This window comes from Rhinoderma darwinii, chromosome 11 (assembly GCF_050947455.1).
Source record: "Rhinoderma darwinii isolate aRhiDar2 chromosome 11, aRhiDar2.hap1, whole genome shotgun sequence".
NCBI classification, from domain to species: domain Eukaryota; kingdom Metazoa; phylum Chordata; class Amphibia; order Anura; family Rhinodermatidae; genus Rhinoderma; species Rhinoderma darwinii.
The window spans coordinates 48,285,607-48,304,237 of NC_134697.1; the positions used below are offsets into that span (position 1 = coordinate 48,285,607).

An 18,631-nucleotide genomic window follows, 5' to 3' on the forward strand; every position below is an offset into this window, starting at 1 on the left:
ACTCCCCTTAACTAAAGACCCCACACCAGACTGCCCTAAATAAAGACCCCAGACTATCCCCTATACAGACCCCAGACGAGACTACTATCCCCTATGTGAAGCCCAGACCAGACTACCATATGCTCTATATACACCCTAGACCAGACTACTATGCCCTATACAAGCCCCAGACCAGATTACTATGCCCTATACAGGCCCCAGACCAGACTACTATGCCCTATGCAGACCCCAGACCAGACTACTATGCCCTATATGGACCCCAAACAGACCACTATTCCCTTTACAGACCCCTCTACAATGTTCAATCAGACCCCCTATAAACCCTCATCAGACCCACAGACTCCTCACAAATCCTTTTCAGACAGACCCCAAGACACTACTTAAACCCCAGATTCAGACCCCAAAATTTTTGTTCAATTAGAAAGCCTAACTTTTGCTGGTGGTGCCTCTGTCGCCACAGAGAATATTACTGCCCACATGGCTACAATATCTGGAACCGTACAGGAGAATTGGCAACTCGTGCGGGAGTTCTCCCCTTTTTCTGGGAGCGCCTGGACATTTCGGACTATTTGGCCCAACTGTCCATCCCTGATGAACCAGGAGTTTAGTGGTCTTCTTTGGTAATCCAGGCAATGTCTACCCGACATGTGCTGGCCATTCACAAGATATAATTTTTTTTTTTACACTGGCCAATATTGGCTGTAAAAAAAGAGTGCTGTTCAACGACACAGCTCGTATGAACGCTCGTTTGCCAGATCATTGGCCCATGTAAAAGGGCCTTAACTCTCATGATTGCTTATCTGACAGCATGTCCCCTGATTCCAGCCTACACATTGCAGTTTTGTGTCAACTGAATGGTATTCTATGGTGGAAACTGGGGATAAAAGGCACAGACAAAGGGTAAATATAGGAATCGGACAAGTTAAAAACACAAAACTTTTGTTGCTAATTTTCCCTTATGGCAGATGTTTAAGGATGATCTGATTACCACAGACAAAATTGTTGGGGCGTAGATATAGGATGCCACATAAGACACCAGTATTATAAAAGGCACATGGTAGATGGAGGACCCTGTTAGAGATTCTGCATTGGAGCCCAGGAGGTTCAAATTAGGTCACCTCTGATTGTTGCAAAGAACAAGGGGACACAATTAAGAGGCATTGCAGAGTGCCCCACATCTCCAAATCATTCCATAGCTCTCTTCCATAGTCAATACTTTCATTCTGTCCTGTCATCAATCTCATGTCTATAGGGACATCATGACTGTCCAGGACACCTCTTTTTGGGAGAAACAGGCTTCGGGCAGGTTGGATTTAAACTACAAGCCCTCACGCTCTCCATAGAAATACTGTTCAGGGAAGATAGATGCCTATGGTCATCTTTAGCCTCATAAGAGCCTTTAAATTGCACAATACAAGGTTGTCCATATCTAGCTGTACCCAAGCTATAATATTTTTTTGCATATATATTAGGTGAAACTATATACTGAAATAAAGTTAAAAGTCATGTCCTAAAAGATGCTGTAATAATTGACTAAGGTAACTTAGCGATTGGAGGTTACAAAAACTATTCAGATATTTCACATACAGTATAGAAAAAAAAATAATTCACCAAGGCAATTCCGATCCATTCCATGAATAACATTTTCCAGTCCGGTCCATGTTTAGGCCGTCAACAATGGTCATTAGATAGGACACAGATTGCTCAGGAGTAAACAACTTCTCTTTGGGGACATTTTTGTGGTAAGGTCTTGACAAGTTTGTTTCCACTGTTCCTGGATGCAGAGAAACACAGACCACTTTGTTCTTTCCTCTTCCCAGCTCAATAGAAAGACATTTGGTAGCCATATTTAGAGCGGACTTAGACATCCTGTAGCTGTACCACCCTCCTAGTCCTAAAGATATAGAAATTAATAATTTCTTAAAATCCGGATTAGAACAAAGAGCAAAACAATTCTATAGTTGAAAACATCCTTCTAAGGTGCCCTTTACATCTTATTATTGCACTGCGTTTAGCGTGTATGTTGGGAAAGCTCCCGGCGTACACGCTTAAGGTACATACGGCACCATTAGCCCGAAGGAGGTCATAACAATACAGAATACATCCTCTTTACACCAGTAGTTTACATGCATACAGAGACTAACCCATTTAGGTGATCAGATATTTGGTATTTAACCCAGCTAAATTAAATGACTTATTTTTATTACAACACATCCAAAAGGAATTTGCTTCACATATCGCATTTAATTCTAATGTAAGTTACACCATCCGTAACAACACTTGTCAGATCTAGTCCTCTGCCAGATGATATTTGAATAGTTGTAATTTAGGCCAAGTGCTCACAGTGACTGTCAAGGCCAGGTATTTCCCACAATATAAAAGATTTGTTCAAGACAGCGTTGCTGAAGATGTGCTCTTTGTGTACCACCACGTGGTGCCTCTGTGAGCCATTGCTTCTAAGGGAGAATACCCTTTAGGCTGGGTTCACACGACCTATTTTCAGGCGTAAACGAGGCGTATTATGCCTCGTTTTACGCCTGAAAATAGGGCTACAATACGTCGGCAAACATCTGCCCATTCATTTGAATGGGTTTGCCACCGTACTGTGCAGACGACCTGTAATTTATGCGTCGTCGTTTGACAGCTGTCAAACGACAAAGCGTAAATTGACTGCCTCGGCAAAGAAGTGCAGGGCACTTCTTTGCAACGTAATTTGAGCCATTCTTCATTGAAGTCAATGAAGAGCAGCTCAAGATTTACGAGCGTCACAGACGCCTCGCATAATACGAGGAGGAGCTTTTACGGCTGAAACGAGGCAGCTGTTTTCTCCTGAAACCAGTCTGTCATTTCAGCCGTAAAAGCCTCTCATCGTGTGCACATACCCTTAGAATGGCATGCATTGGAGCTTGCCACGATGCTAAAGAATCTGCTTCAGTGTAAAATCAGAGGCACACGAAGGTATAGCATGGGTCTATAAAATTCTACTGGTGTGATGACATGGGTCCTGTGAAAAAGATCCCAAGCCGTGTACAAGGAGCCCTACTAGGTCTTCTGTTATCTTCCACTATCTAGGTCTTCTGCTGACAATTAAGACTACTGATCCCATCATGGAAATGTGCGCTCAGCTATGCTGGACAGGTAGATGTCTGTATATATGTTATATGGCTCTCGAAAATGGCTGTGTACAGGAGGCCTCTTATATAATTTTTTTTATCTAATCATGAACATGCATTTTCCCCACTAATAACCAGAATAAAGGAGCTTCTTTTAGTGGACCCCCTTTTTTCCAGTAATTCGAAAACCACCAATGTCTTTGTCACGATCTCTGGGTGTGTGAGCCCACTGAGCCGCATCACCGTATCTGTCCAAACTACAGTGTACCAAGTTAATATATATAGTCCAAGCATGAGAGTACCTGTGATAGTCCAGACAGTAGCAACAGCTAGGCACAGATGGGATCTTGGCAGGTGATGCAGACGAGACAGATGACACCAGATGCGGTGTAACACAGCAGATGTAAAGGATCTGCCAGGCACAGCTTCAGGGTTAACTCCCATAGGTAATCAGTCTGCACCTGAATCTACGTCTCTGAGACTGACTCCATCTTCCACCACTCAGGATGGCAGGCTTAGGAGTGGGAGAGCCTATCGCAGTCTGGCCAGACTGAGCTAGCTCCCGCCCTCTGTCTATTTATACCTGCCTTTCCTGTTCCTCCTTTGCTTGTCGTGTGGTTTCCTGGCCCAGCTACAGCTCCTAACTATTTGATCCTGCTCCATACTCACCCTGGCTTACTGACTACTCTCCTGCTCTGCGTTTGGTACCTCGTGCACTCCTGGTTTGACTTGGCTCGTTCACCTCTCTGGTTGCTCACGGTGTTGCCCCTTTCCCTTTGCTTTGTATTCCCTTGTATGTTTGTCTCGTGCACTTACTGAGCGTAGGGACCGCCGCCCATTTGTACCCCGTCGCCTAGGGCGGGTCGTTGCAAGTAGGCAGGGACAGAGTGGCGGGTAGATTAGGGCTCACTTGTCCGTTTCCCTATCCCCGTCGTTACAGCAGACATGGAAGATGGCAGAACTCAACTCCAACACTGTAGTGGGAACAGGAACAACTACAACACGGGATACAGGTAGCAGTGCACGGGAACAACGGGAACAGGATAACACTAAAGGGACCATTTGCAAGACTAACAGAGGAATACGAACAACACTCAGGCAATGAGCAAAAGGGTGGGGCCCTACTTAAGTCCAAGGTGATCATGGGCGAATTAGTGATGTTAAACATGTGCACGCACTGGGCCTTTAAGGCCAGGCGTGAGCGAGTGCACGCACCCTACGGGACACAGCAGAGTGTAGCGGATGTGAGGGCTGGCGTCTCCTGGGGAGGAGATTCGGACCAGCGCTCACAAGTCCATGGCTGCGGCCGTCAGGGGGGTGAGTAGTGCCGACGGTCCGCGGATGTTACAGTATCAGTTATAGTTACCTTTTCTTGGGGCCAGAGCGAGAGAGGAAATTCTTCATGAGGGTAGGGGCATTGATGTTCTCTTCTGGCTCCCAGGACCTCTCCTCTAGACCAAACCCCTTCCAATCCACCAAATAAAGAGTTCTTCCTCCTACTTTTTTGAAGTCCAGGATCTCCTTTACCTCAAACACATCGGATGAACCGATGGGAGCACTGCAGGGCTAGGGGTTTTAGTGTAGCAGTTCAGGACCACAGGCTTCAGGAGGAACACATGAAAGGAGTTGGGAATTCTGCGGGTAGGAGGCATCCGAAGTTTGTAGGAGACAGGGTCAATCTGTTGCAGGATCTGAAAAGGTCAGAGGAACCTGGGAGCAAATTTGTATGAAGGCACAATCAGACGGATATTCCTGGAGGACAGCCAGACTTTGGTACCCGGAAGATACTGGGGCGGCTCTCTTCTTCTATCCGCCTTTCGCTTCATGCGATCAACTGCCAGCAGAATAGAGGACCGGGTCTGGGGCCAGATTTGCAGAAAGTCCCCAAATGTAGAGTCAGCTGCAAGTACCTAAGATGTAGCTGACACAGAAAGAGGGATTCTAGGATGTTGACCGTACACAATGTAGAATGGTGTGGAAGTGGTGGACTCACTTGTGTGGTTGTTATACGAGAATTCGGCCCATGGAAGAAACTGTACCCAGTCATCATGCTGCATGGAGATGAAGTGGCAGTGTAATGACGGGGTAGGGAGACAGACAGCTGAGCCCTAATCTACCCGCCACTCAGTCCCTGCCTACTTGCACAGCCCGTCCTAGGCGACGGCATACAACTGGGCGACGGTCCCTACGCTCAATATGTGCATGACAGACAAACAGACAAGGGTACACAGAAGCTAAGGGAAATGGGGCAGTTGCCCACGGCAACAGCATGAGCAACAAGAGTAGTGAATGAGCCGAGTCAAACCAGGAGTGTACGAGGTACCAAACGCAGAGCAGGAGAGTAGTCAGTAAAGCCAGGGTCAATATGAAGCAGAGGACAATAGTACAAGCAGTAGCAGCAGAGCCAGGAAACAGGCAGAATCACAGGCAAAGAAGGAGCAGGAAATGAAGGTATAAATAGACAGAGGGCGGTAGCTAGCTCCGTCTGGCCAGGCTGTGATAGGCTCTCCCACTCCTCAGCCTCCCAGTCTGAGTGGTAGCAGATCGAGTCACTCTATCAGACTTAGGAGCAGACTGATTAACCACGGGCATCGACACAGAAGCTGTGTCTGGCAGATCCTTTACAGGCAGAGATAATTCTCCATGATCTGGTTAATCCTCTCGACTTACCCATTGAACTGGGGTGATAGGCTGAGTCTAATCTCACATCCAGGAGTTTACAGAGGGCTCTCCAGAATTTTGAGGTAAATTGAAATCCCCGATCGTACACGAAGTGAAGGGGCAAGCCACGCAAGCGGAAGATGTGCTGAATGAAGAGACTTGCCAGTCGGGGGAGCAGAAGGTAGGCCGGTCAGCGGGATAAAATCTGCCATTTTCGAAAACCGGTCCACCACCACCCAGACAGTATTGCATCCAGCTGAGGGAGGGAGGTCAGTGACAAAGTCCATTGCAATGTGCTGCCAAGGGGCATTGCGTACAGGCAGAGGTTGGAGCAGACCGGTAGGCATGGTGTGAGCATCCGTATTTGAAGCACACACAGCACAGGAAGAGACAAAGTTCATTACATCTTTGGGCCACCAGAAATGTCAAGTCTTATGAACACCCGCGTGTCCAGTCAGTTTGGAGCTGTGTCCCCAGCGAAGGATTCTCCTCCTGTCTGCCAACCACACAAAAGTCCTTCCCGGAGGGATGTCTCTAACTTGCAGAGGATTTGCCGTAATAATCCAGGACGGGTCTGATACATTGGGGGGACTCCACAATATCCTCTGTCTCAAACGACCTGGATAGGGCATCGGCCCACACATTTTTGTCAGCAGGATGGTAGTGGAGCACAAAACACATTGGAAACGGGTGAAGAACAGCAACCACCTGGCTTGACGAGGGTTTAGCCGTTGAGCCGACTGGAGGTAAGTGAGGTTCATGTGGTCGGTGTATATCAGGATGGGATGAGCTGTGCGCGCAGTGGCCCTTTAAAGCCGGGCGCAAGCGTGTGCGTGCACCCTATGGGACACAGCAGAGTGGAGCGGAAGTGAGCGCTAGCATCTCCTGGGGAGGAGATGCGGACCAGCGCTCACAAGTCCATGGCTGCGGCCTTCGGGGGGTGAGCAGTCCCGACGGTCCGTGGATGTTAGTCTTTATCAATGACATGTCAGAACATTCTTAGAATGAAGGGTCCAAGCAAAAAGCTAGGAGAAGCATAACAGCCCCTTCATTTTGGCAATTGGCAGGGCATTAAGTTCTTAGACCCACATCAATGACATCTTCAGAAGATGTGTTCAAGTAAACTTTTCCTTTAAAATCTTGAAGATGTACTCCAGCTATCTATATGCCAGATGACTAAAGATGAGACAGTTATATACGTGTACTGGAGACATAATGGTAAAAAATATGGACCCAACAGAACAATTTTTTTACTTTTCAACAATACAAACCCTAACAGAAGACACATACGGGCAGCTAATTCTTACCATTATCAGATATAGAGCCTACTTTAGCACTCATATTAACTAAAATGGCATTGTGTCGCTTGGACTCGTCCGATGACTGTGCTCCAAATGCTCCCCTTCCTTTCATGAGAAGTGGTGAGAAATATTTTGCCATCATCAATGGGCCTATTGTGTTTGTAGCAAGTGCCAAAGAGAGACCCTAGAGAGAAAAACATGACAAAATAAGAAAATAGACAAAACAAATAATATACATCAGTTCCTCTGCATTAAAATAGTTACATTACTATGCATTTAAAAGAACAATGCATTTATATACCATAGAAAAAGGCCAGTCGAGACGTAAGTATGCATGACTATTTCAATAAGGAGAGGAGAATAAGCCGCTGCCAGAACTCTTTGCCAGCGGCTTATGTCCTGCATGAACAAAGGATCGGGGATGTTGAAATCTAACATGCCAATCCTTTTTTCCCTGCCATCAGGACACCCCATACACATTAGATTGTTGGCGGATCCCAATTCAATTGGCGGGTTTAACCAATAACAATCTAATGTGTAGGGCCTGCTTAAGGCTTCTTCTCAGTACACGGATATAATGGCTGAAACGCCATTGTGGAATAATCCTGGCGTGCCATATTTGCATGGCCTGCAGGATGCTCAATTCTGGATTATCACTGGGGTAGCTACGGTTTCTCATATGTTTGAATCTAATGTCTTCCTGTTCTTTGACCAACTCCAATAGATACCAAGGTCAGGGTTTTACATATATTGGCAACCGAGACATGTCATTCAAAGTTAGCTCCACAATCCGGGCTCTTTTATCCCCTGCCCTTTGCTTTGGATGAAACGCCCTAGAAGCTTGCCTTCCAGCCTTTATACTCACTATGATTAAGGTTGGCTCCTTCTCATTACCAATAGAGGCTAAAGGTGCCCATATACATTAGGTAAAACGACGCCGAATCTAATGTGCATGGGGGTCACCCGACTATCCTCCCACTATAGATGTCGAGGAAAAAGAAGGATTGTGCATGTTGGCTCTAGCAGCAGCTTCTTTCCCTCCGCCTATTGAAATAAACAAGTTTATGGTTGAGTGTGGGAGAAATATCACTGTAGGCCAAACAAGCTTTATGGAATATGTATGGCCACCTTAAATAGAGAATGTTAATTCCCACCCTTACAACAAAAGGTTGGGTAGATGCCATCAAAATCCTATCTTTTGGCTCCCCCAGGCGAACAATAATAAGCTTATACATTTGTGTATACTGCAGCAATGCTACTTGACACCAGTACGTTTATGTAGTTCAAGCTCACATAGCTGCCATAGACTGGGGAAGAGCTTTAATAATTTTTTCTTATTTTGGCTGCTTCAAAACCAATTACTAGCCTTTCTTACAGTTAGGGTCTCAAATTGCATTATGTTCAAGATACAATGGGACTACCAGTGGCGTAACTATAGGGGTTGCAGCGGTCACAACAGCGGCTGGGCCCCGAAGCCAGTGGGGCCTGTGCCCCCCCCCCCGCACGTCTATAAAGTTACTATAGTAACTGGAGCCTATGTAACAAACTACACGTGCCCCCATTACTATAGTGACTGACAGTATACTTACCCTCCTCCTTCCGGAGCGCAGCAATGGTCCTGACGTCTCTTCGCGTCATGACATCGCAACGCTGTGCGCCGCGCATGACGTCACGACGCTGTGCACCGCGCACAATATCCTGACACTGTGTACCACGCACAACATCCCGACTCTGGATGGAGTAAGGACCTCCGCTGCAGCTGGATCCAAAGAGGAGGGTAAGTATACTATTACTGTCTGCTGGGTCCCGGGTTATCCAGTCCCTAAAAATTGATGGCCTATCCTCAGGATAGGTCATCAATAGCTGATGAGTGTCAGCGATTTACAGTGTGAGCAAGTGACTGGAATCCAGGGGAAGCAGCTGCTGCACCCCCTTCAAAACAGATGATTGGCAGGGGTACCGGCTGTCAGACCCCGACCCATCAGCAATTGGTGGCCTATACTGAGGATAGACCATCAATTTTTAGGGACTGGACAACCCCTTTAAGCCTACCATGTGGTAGGCTTAGATGGTGTGATCCGGTCTGCTGGGCCCTGTATCTAAGCCAACCACATGGATAGATACAGGGTCCAACAGACAGGATCACACATGGGACCTTTATCTAAGCCTACCACATGTGTTACAAATTATAATTTTTTTGTGTCTTCTTTACAGATTTGGTCATTGGACTACGTCGGATTCGAGGACTACTTCAATGATGCCTTTTTTTTTATTCTCAATAAAATGGTTAACGAGAATTGTGTGGACGGTTTTTATTTCAATAAAATATTTTTTCTGTGTATTTGTATTTTTTTTTAAACTTTATTACTACGGCCTTAGGCCCCATGCACACGACTGTAAAAAATCTCTGTAATTGCGGACCGCAACTACGGACCCGCCCGGTACTATTGGCCATGGACACCTTTCCATATTGCTATGGATAGGTGACCGTGCCGGGAACTATGGAGCTTGTCCTACTTTTAGTTTTTTAAGGGCCGTGCTCCCATACTTTGTACCACTGTACCATATAATGCAGTGGGAAACTGGGGAAAAATATTTATGGGGTGGAATCGGGAAAAAAACAGAGATTCCTCAATCTTTTTGGTGGTTTTGTTTTTACGGCGTTCACGGTAAAAACGGCATGTTAAAGAGGCTCTGTCACCAGATTTTGCAACCCCTATCTGCTATTGCAGCAGATAGGCGCTGCAATGTAGATTACAGTAACGTTTTTATTTTAAAAAAACAAGCATTTTTGGCCAAGTTATGACCATTTTTGTAGTTATGCAAATGAGGCTTGCAAAAGTCCAAGTGGGTGTGTTTAAAAGTAAAAGTCCAAGTGGGCGTGTATTATGTGCGTACATCGGGGCGTTTTTAATACTTTTACTAGCTGGTATCATCCACTTCTCTTCAGAACGCCCAGCTTCTGGCAGTGCAGACACAGCCGTGTTCTCGAGAGATCACGCTGTGTCGTCACTCACAGGTCCTGCATCGTGTCAGACGAGCGAGGACACCGGCACCAGAGGCTTCAGTTGATTCTGCAGCAGCATCGGCGTTAGCAGGTAAGTCGATGTAGCTACTTACCTGCAAACCTGCAAGCCTCATTTGCATAACTACAAAAATGGTCATAACTTGGCCAAAAATGCTCGTTTTTTAAAAATAAAAACGTTACTGTTATCTACATTGCAGCGCCTATCTGATGCAATAGCAGTTAGGGGTTGCAAAATCTGGTGACAGAGCCTCTTTAAATATATTCTCCGGGTCAATACGATTACAGCGATACAAAATGTATATATTTATTTTTTTTTTTTTACTACTTTTACAAGGAAAATACGATTGTTAAAAAGAAAATTTTAGTTTTGTCGCCATATTCTAAGAGCCATAACTTTTTAATTTTTTAGTCGATTTAGCAGTATGGGTGCTTATTTTTTGTGGGGCGAGCCCTAGTTTATATTTGTACCATTTTGGTGTACATGAGACTTTTTGATCAATTATTTAATTTTTTTGTGCTAGATGAAGCGACCACAAAACAGCAATTCTGACGGTTTTCATTTTACATTTTTTATGGCGTTCGCCGTGCGGACTAAATAATGATATATTGTAATGGTTCAGACTTTTACAGACGCGTCGATACCAGTTATTTAAATATAATTTTTTTATTTTTTCTACATTGTGTTTGAGCGAAAATGGAAAAAGTTTTTCTTTTTTAAATTTACATCTTTTTATTTGACTGTTTCTTACTTGTCCCCCTAGGGGACTTGAACCAGTGATCGTTGGATCGATTGCACGATATACTGTAATACTAATGTATTGCAGTATATTTTGATTCTGTCTCCTATGAAGCCCCGCCGGAGGAGTACAAAGATGGCAGACTTGTGAACCTTCATCAGGCCCCTAGGCTGCCATGCCAACCAACGGCACCGCCCGATCTTGCCGCGGGGGAGGGGGGCATTGGAACATTACAGGAGGTCGCCCCCCTGTTTTTAATGATTTAAATGCTGCGGTTGCTATTGACTGCTGAATTTAACTGGTTAAAGGAGCAGAATCGAGCTCGAGCAGGATCCTGCTTGTTACCCGGAAGTGTCAGCTGTAACACACTCAGCCCGTGAGCCCGCTCCATACTCCCCCACCATACGCGCGCTGTATGTATAATTTATCTGAGTATTTTTATTTATTTATTGCTTACACAAGATTTAGGCTCTGTTTACATCTTTGTCAGGGTTTTCCGTTGCTCTGCTCTGTCATAGGAACAGAATAGCAAAAAAACGGTGCCGTCGATCTGTTGAATACCGCAAACCAACGGCGCCCGATGGAACCCATTGACTTTAATGGGTTCCATTGCATTTCCTTCACGTTGTCTGTTGCTTTGCCGGACAAAATAATGCAGCTTGCTGCATTATTTTGTCCGACAAAAATGACAGTCTCGGACACAGATGTGAACAGAGCCTAAATGGAACTAGTACTAAATGTACTAAAACTTTGTGAAAATATTTGCAGTGTTTATTTACATTGCCTCATCCTCATAAGGACATGACGCATGAAAGATCAATGTACATATTGGAGCAGATTTAACAATAGTGTTGCAAGGACCAATGTAAACATATTCTCTTTTAAAGGCATTGTACACATTTGAAAACGGGTTGGTTTTAAAATAAAAATGTGTATCGGTGCAACTTTGTAATTACATTTTATTAAAAATAATTTTTACTTTTTGAGATACAGCTGCTTTGTACACTGTATATAGAGCAACGGTGTCGTGTGCTGAAACCTGTATCTGGACTGACGGGTTCGGTGACAGCGGGGCCTGCGTGTCTCTGACACGAAGGATGGAGTTTCTATCTATCACTTCTAAGTTCATAACTTGGACCTGATCGATAACAGGCGGATCCTGCGTGACTCGCTTTCACTGAACCCGTCAGTGCCGCTTACCTGACGAATTCAGGTCTCAATGCAAGATACAGCTGCTTTGTATACAGGATACAAAGCAGCTGTAGCTCAAAAACGAACAATAATTTTTGATAAAATGTAATTACAAAGTTGCACGATCAATATTAAATCCTTACATCTACAGTCATCTTAAAGGGTTTTTTTCTCACTAAATTATCCATTCTTACATGCTTTTTTCGGCACCCTCAATTCACTTTTATGTAGAGGGACTGTACAGCCTAGAGCACAACTCCTCCGGAAACGAGGGCCTGGTATAATCTGTCTGGTTCCCAGCTTTCAGACTTTTTATATCTAGTTGAAATGTAATGTAGTATTTGGTAAGAAAACTTCTCAAAAGGACATTCCACTTTTAATACTTAAAGGGTAACTAAACGTTCAACAAACTACATGTCATAGTGACATGTCATAAATTTTGATTGGTGGAGGTCCGAGCACTGAGACCCCCACCAATTGCCAAAACTAAGCAGCAGAATTGCTTGTGTTAGCGCTGAGCCGCTTCGTTTCTATTTGGCTTTTTCCGACCAATCAAAACTTCTGACATGTCACTATGACACGTCAGAAGTTTGTTGAACGTTTAGTTACCCTTTAATGTATGCTAATAGGACATTTAGTTTCCAGCTATGCTTCTTCTGATCTACATCATCCATTATAATGAACACAGTATTAACGAAGGGAATTTTCATGTTTCATGTAAACTAAGCCCAAACATAGTATAATGAAAAGCTATGCAACTTTCTACTATCCTTTGTGTATCAAGTTCAATATCATTGCTTGCCATCAGTGAATGGGAACATTCTTATTTACACTAAGAGGCTGAAACCAATACAGGCCTAATACCAGTGATGCTGGAGGAGACTGTCAGCAGGATTGTATGGTGACGCTGGAGGAGACTGTCAGCAGTATTGGGTTGTGCTGATGGAGGAGACTGTCAGCAAGATTGTATGGTGACGCTGAAGGAGACTGTCAGCAAGATTGGGTGGTGATGATGGAGGAGACTGTTAGCAAGATTGTATGGTGACGCTGGAGGAGACTGTCAGCAAGATTGGGTGGGGACGCTGGAGGAGACTGTCAGCAGTATTGGGTGGTGATCCTGGAGGAGACTGTCAGCAGGATGGAGGGATAAAGACATTTAGCCGGAGAGGCATGTAAAATGCGCAAAAAAACCGTGTCAAATACACGCCGTGTGAACCTGTCAACTGAAAAGTCATTCAGTCACGCAGTGTTTTCAGCCGTTTTTAGGCCCCTAAACGTCCCGAGAAACGGCTGAAAAATCGGAAGCAGAACGTCTAAAAACGGCGTTCTGTTCCGATGGGGCGTTTTTTACGCGGCCATTTTCCAAAAATGGCACGTAAAAAGACGCCCGCCAAAAAGAAGTGCATATCACTTCTTGGGATTTTTTGGAGCCGTTTTTCATTGACTATAGAAAAACAGCTCAAAGAACGCCGCCAAAAACGCAAGTTTGATAAAAAAATGGCTGAAAATCAGGAGCTGTTTTCCCTTTTTTAGTAAGCGTGTGAACATACCCTTAGACTTTTGGTGTGTCCTATAGCTTCTGCCAGCTGCATTTCAACAATCACACCCAAAATGGCAGCCGGACACTGCTTAGCAATTTGAAGACACCTTTTCCTGGCTTGTAGGAGGGGGGGGGGGTGAGATTCCCTCCCACATTTACGGCAGCTATGAGTCAGGTTGCTTTGCCTTATTCACCTTGCTGTAATTCTGGGAAGTGCTCGCTCTGGTGACCAACATAGAAAAACACGTCAAATTATTATTTAATTTTTAATACTTTCCACCATGTGGAAGAAAAAAAAAAATACCGCAAAAAACGTAAAAAATATAATAGAAATAGGTAACTTACTTAAAAAAAAAAAGTTTCATTTGCGACACATTCCCTTTAAAGGGATACTGTGCTTTCATCTGCGAGCTAAACCAGGGCTTCTCAAACCATGAGATGCCCCTCAGTTGTTGGTGAGCCGAGGCTGGGGTGTCTGTTGTGATCATATGCTGCACAGACCTTTATCTGGTTGCACCAATATTTGGATTAGCAACATAACTGACATAACAGTTGTTACAATAACACAAAAATAAAAACAAAAATTCAATTTGTTTTCACAAAAAAACAACAAAAAAAAATAAAAAATTATACTTACCCATAGTCATGACAACACATCTCTCAGATATCCTGCAGCCTGGCCTCCTGGGTTGACTTTTCATTACATGTGACCGCTGCATCCTGTGATTGGCTTCAGTAGTCAAATGAGATAAAATGTCATCCCAGGAGGCCGACCTGCAAGCAGAAGCAGAGAGATCTAGGTAAGTATAAGCTTTTTTTTTCTGAGTTATGATTTCTGCGGCGGAATCATAGCTTTTCCGATTCAAAAATCGCAGGGTTTTTTAGGGAAAAACCTGCAACAGATAAGCAGCAATTCCGAAGCATAAATTGACATGCTGCAAATTAAAAAAAAACACACCGCACGTCAATGCATGAACGTTTTTTCAGCGTCTTTTTTTACACAGTGTGTGGATGAGATTTGTGCTGCTACTGTAAAACGAGTCAAAAATACCGCAATGAAATCCATTGCGGAAAATCTTTAGTGTTTATGTTACATGTGGACATACCCTAATCATGCGAATCCTAATTAACTATTAACATACATGGAAACAAGAACAGAGGGAGGACAAGACCCAATAAGACAGACGTAAAGGAGAAAGAAGCTAATAGGTAATAAAGCAGCATATCACCCCACCAGTAAGACGACCTGGGGGAGATTCAAATAGGTCTAGTTGATTGTTTAGAGTCCACAGTTCTCAATTTCGTACCACGTGATAGGTCAAATGAGATGACCAAGAAATGCTGCAAAAGTGTGCTTCACAATAATATTAAAGGATGTCCAGAACAGGCGAACCCCTTGTGTTCGCTAATGATGTATTTGGCTCACAGAGACTTGTCTAAAGAAGGTAAAATAGTAGCAAACTCAGCTGTGAGAAGTAGGCCCTGTTCACACTGAGTATTTTGGTACTGTTTTTGACGCGGAAATGGCACCAAAAAAAGCCTGAAATAACAGTGGACTAACACCTGCAGATAACATGACCCCCAAACCATCACTGACTGCGGAAACTTCACACTGGACCACAAGCAACTTGGATTGACGCCTCTCCACTCTTCCTCCAGACTCTGGGACCGAGATTTCCAAATGAAATGCAAAATTTACTTTCATCTGAAAACAGGACTTTGGACACTGAGCAGCAGTGTTAGGCCTCATGCACACGACCGTATTTTTTCCCACCCGTAAATACTGGCGTAAATACGGGTCCGGTGTCACACGTATTCCACCCGTTTTGCACCAGTATTTACGAACCCGTGCCCGTAAATATGGGTCCGGTGTCAACCGTATTCCACCCGTACTTACGAGCACGTTTTTGGCGGCAAAATAGCACTGCACTAATCGGCAGCCCCTTCTCTCTATCAGTGCAGGATAGAGAGAAGGGACAGCCTTTTCTGTAATAAAAGTTAAAGAAATTCATACTTACCCGGCCGTTGTCTTGGTGACGCGTCCCTCTCTTCACATCCAGCCCGACATCCCTGGATGACGCGGCAGTCCATGTGACCGCTGCAGCCTGTGATTGGCTGCAGCGGTCACATGGCCTGAAACGTCATCCAGGACGTCGGGCCGGATGTCGAGAGGGACGCGTCACCAAGGCAACGGGCGGGAGACCGGACTGGAGGAAGCAGGAAGTTGTCGGTAAGTATGAAAGTCTTTTATTTTTATTTTTTACAGGTTTATACTGATCGGTAGTCACTGTCCAGGGTGCTGAAAGAGTTACTGCCGATCAGTTAACTCTTTCAGCTCCCTGGACAGTGACTATTTACTGACGTCGCTTAGCAACGCTGCCGTAATGACGGGTGCACACACATAGTCACCTGTAATTACGAGAGCTCCATAGACTTCTATGGACTGTCCGTGCAGTTATTACGGCCTGAAATAGGACATGTTCTATCTTTTTCAACGGCACGGGCACCTTCCCGTGAGAAAACGGGAAGGCACCCGTCGCCAATAGAAGTCTATGAGCCCGTTATTACGGGTCGTAATTACGACCCGTAATAACGGGAGTTTTTACGGTCGTGTGCATGAGGCCTAAGTCCACTGTGTTATATCAAGTCCAGAGTCAGCGCAGCGTCTAGCAGGATATGTTAGGGCACTTCATGCTTCCCTCTGCTGACAAGCTTTATGGAGACGCTGATTTCATTTTCCAGCAGGACTTGGCACCTGCCCAGACTGCCAAAAGTACCAATACTTGGTGTAATAACCACAGTATCACTGAGCTTGATTGGCCAGCAAATTCGCCTGACCTAAACCCCATAGAGAATCTATAGGGTATTGTCAAGAGAAAAATGAGACCCCAGACCCAACAATGCAGACGAGCTGAAGGCCGCTATCAAAGCAACCTGGGCTTCCATAACACCTCAGCAGTGCCACAGGCTGATCGCCTCCATGCCACGCCGCATTGATAACACCTCAGCAGTGCCACAGGCTGATCGCCTCCATGCCACGCCACATTGATACCACCTCAGCAGTGCCACAGGCTGATCGCTTCCATGCCAAGCCGCATTGATAACACCTCAGCAGTGCCACAGGCTGATCGCCTCCATGCCACGCCGCATTGATAACACCTCAGCAGTGCCACAGGCTGATCGCCTCCATGCCACGCCGCATTGATGCAGTAATTCATGAAAAAGGAGCCCCGATCAAGTATTGAGGGCAGATACTGTACATACTTTTCAGTAGGCCAACATTTCAGTATTAAAAATTATTTTTGAAATTGGGCTTATAAAATATTCTAATTTTCTGAGACACTAAATTTTGGGTTTTCATTAACGGTTACCATAATCATCAACATTAAAAGACAAAAATGCTGGAAATAGATCACTCTGTGTGTAATGAATCTATAGACTATATAAGCTTCACTTTTTGAATTGAATTACTGAAATAAATTAACTTTTTGATGATATTCTAATTCATTGAGAAGGACTGGTATGTGTAGAGAATGTTGATTTTCCATGCGAAAAAAACCATTTTTGGTCATAGCAAAAATCATAACTTAAAATGTTATTCCTATTCGTATTATTCCACAGGATATGACAGAACTGTGCGGGGATCCGGAGAGTAGGGGTCCCGTGACTCCTATCAAGCATGGTGAGGTGGCCGCCGCATCCAGGCACAGAATAAATTAAGAGGTGGCCGCACGTGTGCATTCTGCAGATAGGGGCGACCGAGAGCTGGGACCCGTATCGATCAGACATTTATGGCACAGCCCGAGGATCTTGTCCCACATGGGAAATTCTCAGCATAAATTTATACAAGAAAGAAAGACCTTTTCTATGAATGTGAAGATTATCCCTACGTGATCAAATTGGTGAAACGAATGTCACATCTTTGGCAACCTTCAAATTTGCTTACCTCTGCTGAGACTTCCCTGAGACTGGTTTCTCCCTTTCCGCTGGGGTGCAACATGGCTGAGGAATTTACTAAAAGGTCCAAGCTCCCAAAATTCTGCGCTACCACCTGAGCGGTTTCCTGGATATCACTCTGGCTGGTTACATCTAGTCTCAGGATACTGACTACATCCGGGTGCTGCTGTTTCAGTGCCAGCAGATCTGTGGCTGACTGTGGGTCTCTGCATGTTGCTATTACTTTGGTCTTGTATCTGGATGACACTAGAAGCTTGCAGAAATGGAGACCGATGCCCCGGCTAGCCCCTTGGATGAGTGCTATCCCCCTAGTCATGCTTACAAGAGTAAAGGATGTGTTTTCAAGTAGGCCCTTGCTGCTTATGAAACTGTATTGCATTGCATTGCATAAAGCACCACCTAGTGGCAGCAACCCAAAATGTCAACCCCTTTCACAAAACCTAGAGACTTTGTAGAACAGGTCACAAACACCTTTTTTAACCCCTTAGAGACATAGCCTATTTTGGCCCTTTATTTTCCATCTAAATGATGTCTGTTTTTTGCGAAACAAGTTGTCTTTGTCAAAGACACAATTTTGGGGTACATATAAAATATTGATAAATGTTTCAAAATATATACCGTATATATATATATTACTTTTTTTAAGTGAGGGAAGGGACAAACAGCAATTTCAACATTGTTTTTTTTTTTTTTTTCTTTAATAATAGTCACCTTGTGGTATAAACGGTGTGCGTTGTTATGCGTTGTTATGATTGCAACAATACAAGAAAACTCTGTATTTATATTTTACTACTTTTGCCCATTAAAAAAACTTTATAGTTAAAAAAGATGTATTTTTTTAACATTAGATAATTTTTTTTCAATAAACTTTGTAGAACTTTTTTTTATTCCCACTAAGGGTATGATCACACGCTAGACTAAAAAGTCTAAAAATACGGAGCTGCTTTCAAAGGAAAACAGCTCCTGATTTTCAGATGTTTTTTAAGCCACTCACGATTTTCGCAGCGTTTTTTACGGCCGTTTTTGGTGCTGTTTTCAATAGTCTATAAAAAACAGTTCTAAAAACGTCCCAAGAAGTGACCTTTTCAAAATGGCCGCGTAAA

General features: G+C 44.3%; 1 protein-coding gene across 1 annotated transcript; it reads right to left on the bottom strand.

Annotated features, from left to right (window-relative positions):
• Positions 1-1,506: 1,506 nt before the first annotated feature.
• Positions 1,507-17,889, bottom strand: LOC142662926 (uncharacterized). Its single transcript, XM_075841214.1, has 3 exons — positions 17,518-17,889; positions 7,082-7,259; positions 1,507-1,894 (listed from the first exon to the last, which is right to left on the bottom strand). Exons 1-3 carry the CDS (start codon positions 17,842-17,844, stop codon positions 1,608-1,610), a joined length of 792 nt encoding a protein of 263 aa, XP_075697329.1. The 5' UTR covers positions 17,845-17,889; the 3' UTR covers positions 1,507-1,607.
• Between the last annotated feature and the right edge of the window lie 742 nt (positions 17,890-18,631).

Bases quoted from the DNA above. Each gene is read 5' to 3' on its own strand.
- LOC142662926 (XM_075841214.1), bottom strand. From the start codon at position 17,844: ATGACTAGGGGGATAGCACTCATCCAAGGGGCTAGCCGGGGCATCGGT. The intron at 7,260-17,517 runs GTAAGCAAATTT...TTTTCTCTCTAG, and splicing joins TCAGGGAAGTCTCAGCAGAG to GGTCTCTCTTTGGCACTTGC. The intron at 1,895-7,081 runs GTAAGAATTAGC...CTATATCTTTAG, and splicing joins AGGCTCTATATCTGATAATG to GACTAGGAGGGTGGTACAGC.